This window comes from Amblyraja radiata, chromosome 21, assembly GCF_010909765.2.
Source record: "Amblyraja radiata isolate CabotCenter1 chromosome 21, sAmbRad1.1.pri, whole genome shotgun sequence".
Classification (NCBI taxonomy): domain Eukaryota; kingdom Metazoa; phylum Chordata; class Chondrichthyes; order Rajiformes; family Rajidae; genus Amblyraja; species Amblyraja radiata.
Window position 1 is genome coordinate 42,650,393 of NC_045976.1, and position 12,181 is coordinate 42,662,573.

General features: G+C 49.3%; 1 protein-coding gene across 1 annotated transcript; it reads right to left on the reverse strand.

Moving 5' to 3' along the window:
• Window positions 1-1,562: 1,562 nt before the first annotated feature.
• ucma (upper zone of growth plate and cartilage matrix associated) lies at window positions 1,563-7,397 on the reverse strand. Its single transcript, XM_033040200.1, has 4 exons — window positions 7,289-7,397; window positions 6,521-6,703; window positions 3,712-3,810; window positions 1,563-2,432 (listed from the first exon to the last, which is right to left on the reverse strand). The coding sequence occupies exons 1-4, from the start codon at window positions 7,344-7,346 to the stop codon at window positions 2,335-2,337; spliced, it is 438 nt and encodes a 145-aa protein (XP_032896091.1). The 5' UTR covers window positions 7,347-7,397; the 3' UTR covers window positions 1,563-2,334.
• Window positions 7,398-12,181: the final 4,784 nt, after the last annotated feature.

Consider the following 12,181-nt stretch of genomic DNA (forward strand, 5'->3'; position numbering starts at 1 on the left):
GCCTGGCTCTATATCACGTATAGTGTAAAATAACTGGCTCCATTCTGTCCCATTTATAAGTGCGTTCTATTGAAGCAGATGTTTCAGTAAACATTTCCGGCGGCAAATTTATTTCATATGTGTAATAGAGGAAGTTAAAATGGTGACAGCATTATTTTGTTCAACTCTAAGAGACATTTGGACAGGTACATGGATTGGGTAGGTGTAGTCTCCTAATCTGAGGAAAGACATTCTTGCCATAGAGGGAGTACAGAGAAGGTTCACCAGACTGATTCCTGAGATGTCAGGACTTTCATATGAAGAAAGACTGGATAGACTCGGCTTGTACTCGCTAGAATTTAGGAGATTGAGGGGGGATCTTATAGAAACTTACAAAATTCTTAAGGGGTTGGACAGGCTAGATGCAAGAAGATTGTTCCCGATGTTGGGGAAGTCCAGAACAAGGGGTCACAGTTTAAGGATAAGGGGGAAGTCGTTTAAGGATAAGGGGGAAGTCTTTTAGGACCGAGATGAGAAAAACATTTTTCACACAGAGAGTGGTGAATCTGTGGAATTCTCTGCCACAGAAGGTAGTTGAGGCCACAGTTTATTGGCTATATTTAAGAGGGAGTTAGATGTGGCCCTTGTGGCTAAAGGGATCAGGGGGTATGGAGAGAAGGCAGGTACGGGATACTGAGTTGGATGATCAGCCATGATCATATTGAATGGCCTACTCCTGCACCTATTTTCTATGTTTAGTGGGATATGGGCCAAATGCCGGCTGGTGGGACTAGTGTTGTTGGGGCACTTGAGCCCAAGCTGACCAGCGATCACCCCTTCACACTAGTTCTATGTAATCCCACTTTCTTATCCACTCTCTTTAAAACACTAGGGAAAATATACAGAGGCCAGTTAACCTACAAACCCACATGGGTGAAGGCAGGAGAATGGGGTTGAGAGGGAAAGATAGATCAGCCCTGATTGTTTAAGAAGGAACTGCAGATGCTGGAAAATCGAAGGTAGACAAAAATGCTGGAGAAACTCAGCAGGTGCAGCAGCATCTATGGAGCGAAGGAAATAGGCAACGTTTCGGGCCGAAACCCACAAGGGTTTCGGCCCGAAACGTTGCCTATTTCCAGAAGGATTTCGGCCCGAAAATTTGCCTATTTCCAGAAGGGTTTCGGCCCGAAACGTTGCCTATTTCCTTCGCTCCATAGATGCTGCTGCACCCGCTGAGTTTCTCCAGCACTTTTGTCTACCTTCGATTTTCCAGCATCTGCAGTTCTTTCTTAAATTCTTGATTAGAACGGGTGTCAAGGGTTATGGGGAGAAGGCAGGTAAAATGGGATTTAGGAGGCAGAGATCAGCCATGATTGAATGGCGGAGTTGACTTGATGGGCTGAATGGCCTAATTCTACTCCTATAACTTGTGGACCTGATAACTGGGAAGAAACTGTCCCTGAATCTGGAGGTGTGCGTTTTCACAGTTTCTCTAACCCTGAGTGAACCTAGTGCAGATTTTCATCATCAGTTGTGGCACTTGGCACGATGGCTTAAACTTCTGACAAAATCAAACAAAAACATTGGCGTTTAATGTTTATTCTGATACATTCTACATGCAGTTGAGGTACAGATTACATACACAAGGTAATAAAATAAAAAGGAAATTATTTAGCACAAATATGAGAGAAAATGCTAATCTTTCAAGCTTGTTACCGTTTGCTAAATGATTTAGTTTGAACCTAGGCCCAGGGAAATGATGTTAAGAGGCTGACACTGGCTTAAGAGAAACTGCCTGTTTCATGAGGAAGGCCACCTCTTCCCACGCTTATTATATTTCTTTCAGAATATAACATTGACCTTAATTTTAAAAATCTTAATTTCCTGATTTATGAATAAAAAGGTGAAGATACTGTATTTACCAAAGCAGTAAATGGCCTCTAGAAGCTAGAATAGACACAAAAATCTGGAGTTACTCAGCGGGACAGGCAGCATCTCTGGAGAGATGGAATGGGCCACGTTTCGGGTCGAGACCCTTCTTCAGACTGGTTAGGGATAAGGGAGACAAGAGATTTATAGACGGCCACTGTCTGTATCTCGTTTCCCTAATCCCAAACCAGTCTGGACCCGAAACGTCACCCATTCCCTCTCTCCAGAGATGCTGCCTGTCCCGCTGAGTTACTCCAGCATTTTGTGTCTCTGGTTTAAACCAGTGTCTGCAGTACCTTTCTACACATCTGGAAGCTAGGGTCTAGTATGATTTTTCTGCTACTTTAGTGAAGCTGTAAAAGACACGACCTTACTTAAGCCATCCCATGCATCTTCACTCCAAGACACTGGCTTGTGGCTTTTTGTTTAATAGACGTGTCGGTTGTACTGGTATGAAGGGTAAAGGCCGTCATAATGCCACTGACGCCACGATTCTACCTTCTCACGATTCCTTTCATACTGTTCTGTGGAATGATGGAGGGGGGAAATGAAATTGTTAAATCCCCGTTTGGTTTAGAGACACAGCATGGAAACAGGCCCTTCAGCCCACCGAGTCTGTGCTGGCCAATGATCCACACACACACACACTAGTTCCACCCTCCGCACTAGAGACAATTTACAGAAACCAATTAACCTACAAACCTGTATGTCTTTAGAATGGGAGGAAACCGGAGCACCTGGAGAAAACCCACGCGGGCCACAGGGAGAACGTACAAACTCCGTACAGACAGCGCCTGTAGTCATGATCGTATGTGGGGGGTCCCTGGCGCTGTGAGGCAGCAACTCTACCGCTGCACAGAATTATTTCAAAGAACCAATTCCGAGTGTCACTAATGCCCAAAGTGCTTCCAATAATTGTTTAAATATAAAAATCCAAATGAGCCAACATCTCACAGTGAGGTTGCCAATGGACAATAGGTGCAGGAGTAGGCCATTCGGCCCTTCGAGCCAGCACCGCCATTCACTGTGATCATGGCTGATCATCCACAATCAGCACCCCGTTCCTGCCTTCTCCCCATATCCCCTGACTCCGCTATCTTCAAGAGCCCTATCTAGCCCTCTCTTGAAAGTATCTAGAGAACCGGCCTCCACCGCCCTCTGAGGCAGACTCACAACTCTGCCAAGGTCCAAGATCTGAAACGGACAATATTACAAGAGGGAAACAAAATGGGAATGAGACTTTATGAATTATGGAGGTTTTTAAAAGTAAACATAATAAATTGGGCTCTTAATTCAAAGTGAATGCTTTCCAATTTCACATCACCTGAGTTTTTACACAAGAGGGTGGTGGGTATGTAGAACGAGCTGCCAGAGGAAATGGTTGAGACAGGGTACAATAACAACATGTGGACAGGTCCTTCAATAGGAAAGGTTTAGAGGGATATGGGCCAAACGCGGGCAGATGTTTCTAGATGCTGCATGGAAATAGGCCCTTCGGCCCACTGAGTCTTTGCTGGCCATCGATCACCCGTTCACACTAGTTCTATGCTATCCCACTTTCTCATCCACTCTACACCCTGGTGGGGGGGGGGGGGGCAATTTACAGAGGGGCCGATTAACCTACAAACCCGCACGTCTTAGGGATGTGAGGGGAAACCCACGCGGTCACAAGGAGGATGTGCAAACTCCACACAGACAGCACCCAAGGTCTACTAGCTGCGCTTCTGTGCCGGGGCACCTTGGCCAGCATGGAGGGCCGAAGGGCCTGTTTCCGCACCGTGTGACTCGACACTGACTCCTTACCATCTTGTTCGTCCTCCACGTAGTTCTCCCACTCATTCAACTGTTCCTCGTGATATTCCTTCCGTCGCTCGTCAGCAGAGAGCCTCTGTCTATTCTCGGCTGTGGGCAAGAATATGTTAAAGATTAAATCAAAAATCTGTTTGAAAGTTGCATATTCCTAGCAGGTCAGGCAGCATCTGTGGAGAGAGAATCAGAGTTGAGATACTCAGTCACCAAAAATATTAACATTTAACTAATTTGAGGAAGGACATTCTTGCTATTGAGGGAGTGCAGCGTAGGTTCACCAGGTTAATTCCCGGGATGGCGGGACTGTCATATGCTGAGAGAATGGAGCGGCTGGGCTTGTATACTCTGGAGTTTAGAAGGATGAGAGGGTATCTTATTGAAACATATAAGATTATTAAGGGTTTGGACACGTTAGAGGCAGGAAACATGTTCCCGATGTTGGGGGAGTCTAGAACCAGGGGCCACAGTTTACGAATAAGGGGTGAGCCATTTAGAACGGAGACGAGAAAACACTTTCTCTCACAGGGAGTTGTGAGTCTGTGGAATTCTCTGCCTCAGAGGGCGGTGGAGGCAGGTTCTCTGGATACTTTCAAGAGAGAGCTAGATAGGGCTCTTAAAGATAGCAGAGTCAGGGGATATGGGGAGAAGGCAGGAACGGGGTACTGATTGTGGATGATCACATTGAATGGTGGCACTGGCTCGAAGGGCCGAATGGCCTACTCCTGCACCTATTGTCTAACATTGAAGTTGTACCCTGGCCACTTCTCGCCTCTCCCATCGGGCAAAAGTGTGAAGATGCACACCTCCAGATTCAGGGACAGTTTCTTCCCGGCTGTTATCAGACAACTGAACCATCCTACCACAACCAGGCAGCAAAGAAACCTTTGTTTTGCCTGCTATTCAATCCGTTCAGATAATACTATACATAAATCCAATCAAATAGTGAAAGGCCTGGATAGAGTGGATGTGTAGAGGATGTTTCCACTAGTGGGAGAGTCCAGGACCAGAGGGCACAGCCTCAGAATTAAAGGACGTTCTTTTAGGACGGGGATGAGGAGGAATTTCTTTAGTCAGAGGGTGGTGAATCTGTTGGATTCATTGCCACAGACTGCTGTGGAGACCTTCCTTAAAGCGGAGATTGATAGGTTCTTGATTAGCAAGGGCGTCAAAGGTTATGAGGTGGAGAGGGGAAGACGAATCAGCCACGGTTGAATGGCGGAATGGGCTCAATGGCCTAACTGCTCCTATGATTTGTGAACTTACAATCAAATCAACCTCCAGTCCAACAGGTAGAGCAAAGGGGAAGATACAGAGTGCAGAATATAGTTCTCAGCATTGTAGCGCATCAGTTCCACAGACAAAGTCCAATGTCCGCAATGGGGTAGAGGTGAATCGTAAGTAATAGGAGCAGAATTCCATTCGGCCCATCGCCTACTCCGCCATTCAATCCTGGCTGATCTATCTTTCTCTCTCATTCACCAGCCTTCTCCCCATAACCCCTGACACCCGTACTAATCAAGACTCCATTTCTGCCCTAAAAATATCCATTGGCTTGGCCTCCACAGCCGTCTATGGCAATGAATTCCACTTTGTAGCATTGTAGCGCATCAGTTCCACAGACAAAGTCCAATGTCCGCAATGGGGTAGAGGTGAATCGGACAGTACCCTAGCTTATGGAGGGGCTCAGCTTCCAACAGCTGAAGAGAGTGGGGAGATTTACGCCTCTGATGCTGTGACTTCACTGAGGATATTGGTCTCCAAGTTAGGAAAGTAAGCAGCAGACTTGTGCAACTTGGCTGGGTCAGAACAGTTCCTGTTTATTTTCATTTTAAATTAACTAACAGAGCACTTAAAATAAAACGTGTAAAATCTTTGCTCCAAAACCACTATGTAATAGCAGCTCATTCAGCTTAAGACATTTGTGTCTGAGTTAAAACACCTCAATAAAAAAGGGCACAGAGTGCTGGAGTAACTCAGCGGGTGCAGCAGCATCTGTGGAGAACATGGATAGGTGGCGTTTCCCAGAGTGCTGGAGTAACTCAGCGGGTCAGGCAGCATCTGTGGAGAACATGGATAGGTGGCGTTTCACAGAGTGCTGGAGTAACTCAGCGGGTGCAGCAGCATCATTGGAGCTAAGGAAATAGGCAACGTTTCGGGTCGAAACCCTTCCGGGTTTCAGCCCGAAACGTTGCCTATTTCCAGAAGGGTTTCGGCTTGAAACGTTGCCTATTTCCTTCGCTCCATAGATGCTGCTGCACCATAACTCAGCGGGTCAGGCAGCATCTGTGGAGAACATGGATAGGTGACGTTTCACAGAGTGCTGGAGTAACTCAGCGGGTCAGGCAGCATCTGTGGAGAACATGGATAGGTGACGTTTCACAGAGTGCTGGAGTAACTCAGCGGGTCAGGCAGCATCTGTGGAGAACATGGATAGGTGACTTTTTGGGTTGGGACCATTCTTCAGAAAAAAAATGTTGTTTTAGTTTTACAGCGTGGAAACGGGCCCTTCGGCCCAGTTCCATGTTATCCCACTTTCTCATCCACTCCCTACACACTAGGGGGGCAATTTACAGAGGGGCCGATTAGCCGACAAACCCGCACGTCTTTGGGATGTGGGAGGAAACCGGAGCGCCCGGAGAAAACCCACACGTTCTCCACACACTCTCCCACTAATGGAAACATCCTCTCCACATCCACTCTATCCAGGCCTTTCACTCCTAACCCCATTCACTCCTAACCCGCCTTCTCCCCATAACTCCGACACCTCCCACACTATCTCCCATCCCCCCCCCCCTCCACTCACCGGCCAGCTCGGCTCTGGTCGAGCGCTTGCTCCGACGTTTCAGGAATGTGGACGCGACCTCCCCCGACACGAACAGCCGCCGCCGGGGCCCGAGGGAACCTTCCCCCGCTCCCGGGCCACTGACTCCGGCCGCCGGAGACCCCGGGTCCGGGCGCAGGACCGCCCCATCGCTGCGGCTCAACACTGGCAGAGGGGGAGAGAGGGGAGAGAGAGGGGAGGTGAGACTGAGAAGGGGCGAGGGATGGGGAGGAAGCGCCCGGGACCGACTACACACACCCCTGACCCCCGCCGCACCCCGCGGTGTAACAGACCTGGGGGGTAGACTGGGTGGGTGGGGGGGGGGGGGGGTGATCGCGTGGAGTTAAATCCCAGCGCTGCCCCCACAACACACGAGGAACTGCAGGTGCTGGGAACTGGAACACAACACACAAAGTGCTGGAGGAACTCCGTGGTGGAGGGGGATGGACAGACGTTGCGGGCTCTCTGTCTCTGTCTCTCCCTCTCTGTTTTTTCTCTGTCTCTCTCGTTAACATCGACCCCTCCACCACAGACGCTGCCCGACCCGCAGTTCCTCCAGCACTTTGTGTGTTGTTTCACAGTTCCCAGCACCTGCAGTTCCTCGTGTGAGCAGAGGGTCTCCGGGGGGAACGAGGCGAGGGGTGGGAGAAGGGTCAGCAGGGACACGATGGGCCGAAGGGATGAAGACAGTCTGTAGGGCGAGGGGGGATTCTTAGACCCATGGATGGGGCGGTGATGGCAGAGACCTACCGGCGAGCAGGAGGGCGGAGAGGGCTGAGCTGAGCAACAGGAGCCGGCGGCACCGCATCGTGGAGCCGGAGAGAGACTCTGATACAGACAGACAGGGGAGGGAGGGAGGGTCAGTCCCACAGGGGAGGGGGCAGTGGAGGTGGGTTCTTGAGAGGACCACCCCCCCCCCCCCCCCCCCTCTCCCCCCTCCCACAAGCTCCGTGTTGGGCAGGCAATGAAGCAAGCGAGCAGCGAGGTTGTGGAGTTGAGGATGTGACACTTCAGTCTTCATTCACGGATCTCTCGCTCTGTGAAGCGTTTGTCTGGAGACTCGGCAACTCCTTGCATCGGCTGCACAGTGCAGGAAGGAACTGCAGGTGCACAAAAATGCTGGAGAAACTCAGCGGGTGCAGCAGCATCTATGGAGCGAAGGAAATAGGCAACGTTTCGTCCCGAAACGTTGCCTATTTCCTTCGCTCCATAGATGCTGCTGCACCCGCTGAGTTTCTCCAGCATTTTTGTGTACCTTCGATTTTCCAGCATCTGCAGTTCCTTCTTAAACACACCCGAATATAAGACACAACGAGCTGGAGTAACTCGGCAGGTCAGGCAGCATATCTGCAGTTACTGGGAGAAAATGGGTCATTCTGCAGTTGTACAGAGCCCTAGTGAGACCACACCTGGAGTATTGTGTGCAGTTTTGGTCCCCTAATTTGAGGAAGGACATTCTTGCTATTTTGGGAGTGCAACGTAGGTTTACAAGGTTAATTCCCGGGATGGCGGGACTGTCATATACTGAGAGAATGGAGCGGCTGGGCTTGTACACTCTGGAGTTTAGAAGGATCTCATTGAAACATATAAGATTGTTTGGACACGCTAGAGGCAGCAAACATGCCCACACCGGCCAACATGTCCCAGCTACACTCGTCCCATTTTCCTGCGCTTTGTCCATATCCCTTCAAACCTAGTAGATGAAGGGGAAAGGATTTAATAGGAATCCGAGAAGTAACGTTTCCACACAGAGGGGGGTGGGTGTATGGAACGAGCTGCCAGGGGAGGTAGTTGAGGCTGGGACTATCGCAACGTTTAACAGTTAGACAGGTACATGGATAGGGCAGGTTTGGAGGGATATGGAACAAACGCAGGCAGGTGGGACTAGTGTAGATGGGGCATGTTGGCCAGTGTGGGCAAGTTGGGCCGAAGGGCCTGTTTCCGTGCTGTATCACTCTAACTCTATGACCTAGTTTTATATCTTACCCATAAATTTTGTTTAGTTTCGCACAATGATACAGCGCGGAAACAGGCCCTTCGGCCCATCGAGGCCGTGTCGACCAGCGATCCCCGCACACTAACGCTACTAATGCTACACTAGGGACAGTGTACAATTTTTACTGAAGCCAATGCAATCTACAAACCCGCACGTCTTTGGAATGTGGGCGGAAACCGGAGCACCCGGAGAAAACCCACGCAGGTCACGGGGAGAACGTGCAAACTCCGTACAGACAGCACCCGTAGTCAGGATTGAGCCCGGGTCTCTGGCGCCGTGAGGCAGCAACTCTACCCGCTGCGCCACCATGACGCCCATTATTATCTTGTTAAATGTTTAAATGTTTCCTTGCATGCACAGTTTGTTTGATGTTTGGAGCGGAATTAATGTGTAAAATAATATTGGTGCTGGTTCATAATTGGCACATGTAGAGAGAGAAACACTTTGCCTGCTATCCAGTCAAATCATTCCATTATGTAGAACAGCACAGGCTGAGCACAGGAACAGGCCATTCGGCCCACAATGTTGGTGCTGAACACAATGCCAAGATCAACTTTTATACTTCAGTCTGAAGAAGGGTTTCGGCCCGAAACGTCGCCTATTTCCTTCGCTCCATAGATGCTGCTGCACCCGCTGAGTTTCCCCAGCAATTTTGTGTACCTTCAACTTTTATACACCTGCACATGATCCATTCCCACAGGCCTATCTAAAAGCATCTTAAATAACGCTATCAACAAGACAGACACAAAAAGCTGGAGTAACTCAGCGGGACAGGCAGCATCTCTGGAGAGAAGGAATGGGTGACGTATCGGGTCGAGACGCTTCCAGAGATAAAACATACAGGGATCGCCCCTCCAGAGATTACACAGATGGAATGTAGTTGGAGACAGTAAGACTGGTGGGAGAATTGGGAAGGGGGAGGGGATGGAGAGAGAGGGAAAGCAAGGGTTACTTGAAGTTGGAGAAGTCAATGTTCACACCGCTGGGGTGTCAGCTGCCCAAGTGAAATATGAGGTGCTGCTCCTCCAATTTGCGCTGGGCCTCACTCTGACAATGGAGGAGGCCCAGGACAGAGAGGTCAGTGTGGGAATGGGAGGGGGAGATGAAGTGCTGAGCCACCGGGAGATCAAGTTGGTTTAGGTGGACTGAGCGGAGGTGTTCAGAAAATGATCGCCGAGCCTGCGCTGGGTCTCACCGATATACAGGAGTATAGTCCACACCTGGAACAGCGGATACAGTAGATGGGGTTGGAGGTGAGAGTGAACCTCTGCCATCACACACACCACACTCCCCACCATTGTAGATGTAGCCCAGTCCATCACACAGACCACACTCCCCACCATTGTAGATGTAGCCCAGTCCATCACACAGACCACACTCCCCACCATTGTAGATGTAGCCCAGTCCATCACACAGACCACACTCCCCACCATCGACTCCATCTACACTTCACGCTGCCTCGGGAAAGCAGCCGACATCATCAAAGACTTGTCCCTGTCCCATCCCCGGTCATTCCTTCCTCTCCCCGTTCCTGTCCGGCAGAAGGTACAGAAGCTTGAAAGCGCGCACCACCAGACTCAGGAACAGCTTCTTCCTCTCTGTTATCAGGCTTCTGAACGGCCCTTCCATAAGCTAGGGTACTGCCCGATTCACTTCTACCCCATTGTGGACATTGGACTTTGTGTGTGGAACTGATGCGCTACAATGCTGAGAACTATATTCTGCACTCAGTATCTTCCCCTTTGCTCTACCTGTTGTACTGGAGTTTGGTTTCATTGTATTTATGTAGAGTATTATCTGATCTGACGGGACAACTGCGGAACAGCTTTCCACTGTACCTCGCTACACGTGACAATAATATCCTTTAGAAACATAGAAATTAGGTGCAGGAGTAGGCCATTCGGCCCATCGAGCCTGCACCGCCATTCAATATGATCATGGCTGATCATCCAACTCAGTATCCTGTACCTGCCTTCTCTCCATACCCTCTGATCCCTTTAGCCACAAGGGCCACATCTAACTCCCTCTTATATATAGCCAATGAACTGGCCTCAACTACCTTCTGTGGCAGAGAGTTCCAGAGATTCACCACTCTCTGTGTGAAAAATGTTTTTCTCATCACGGTTTTAAAGGATTTCCCACTTATCCTTAAGCTGTGACCCCTTGTCCTGGACTTCCCCAACATCGGGAACAATTCTGCTTTCTGCTCCTACACAAACTCCACCAATTTAGTCTGGAATGTTAGAACATTCTGGAACAAGTGACGTCATTGTCACCTTGCTTCTAACTGCTATAATTTCAGAAAATGGTACATTCACTGTTGGAGCAACTCTGGACTTAGACATGGACTTAGAGGTCAGGAAACTCTGACCCACAGCATCCCCTGGTGGCCACTGGCAACACAGCTTTAGTTTAGAGATACAGCCAGTCCTGGGCAAGGACTCGAGCGCCTGAAGGGCCTGTTTCTGTGCTGTACCTCGGTACAGGTGACAATAAAGTATCGTTGATCATTAAAGCGATTGTGCAGAGTGCTGGAGTCTGGTTATTGGCTGCAACCTTCCCTCCCATTGATGAACTGTACACAGCAAGGGCCATAAAGCGAGCGGGCAAGATCATCTCTGACCCCTCTCACCCTGGCCACAAACTCTTTGAATCACTTCCCTCTGGAAGGCGACTCCGGATTGTCAAAGCTGCCACAGCCAGACATAAAAACAGCTTTTGTTCCCCACGAGTAGTAGCTCTACTCAATAACCAAAAATTCCTTGTATGTGAATACTTGACCAAGAAGTTTATTCATTCATTCATCCCAACAGCAACAATAAATTAGTACAGGGCAGAAAACCCACAACATTGTTTAATTAAGGTCTAACATTACAGAAACACAGGTTTGATTAAAACTGGCGAAAGTGTGAATTTGTTGAATTGAGGAAACTTTAAAAGAATTAAACCAGATCAGCGTATAATAAAACTCTGAGCATCTGCCAATGGGTTATGACCACGGATCGGGCAACAAGGAATGGCAGATGCTGGTTTACAAAATAAAAGATACAGAGTGCTGGAGTAACTCAGCGGGTCAGGCAGCATCTGTGGAGAACATGGATAGGCGACGTTTCGGGTCGAGACCCTTCTTCAGATTATAGGACTAGAACTGTCTCAGTAAATGATTCACCAGGACCATAGTTCTCACATTGCCTTTAAATCCACTGACTGGAACGTACTATAACAATGACCTCTGGACAGGTACATGGATAGGACAGGTTTAGAGAGATATGGACCAAACGCAGGCAGGTGGGACTAGTGGAGGTGGGGCATCTCTAGTTTAGTTTAGTTTACAGATACAGCATGGTAACAGGCCCTTCGGCCCACCGAGTCCACGCTGACCTGCGATCGCCCGCTCACACCAGTTCTATGCTATCCCACTTTCTCATCCACTCCCTACAGAGGGGCCGATTAACCTACAAACCCACACTTCTTTGGGATGCGGGAGGAAACCGGAGCAAACCCACGCAGGTCACGGGGAGAACGTGCAAGTTCCATCCACTCACACTCACACACAGCTCCTGTAGTCAGGATGGAACCCGAGTCTCTGGCGCTGTGAGTCACGGCTCTACTCACTGTGCCACCGTGCAGGACCTATGGACAGGTAC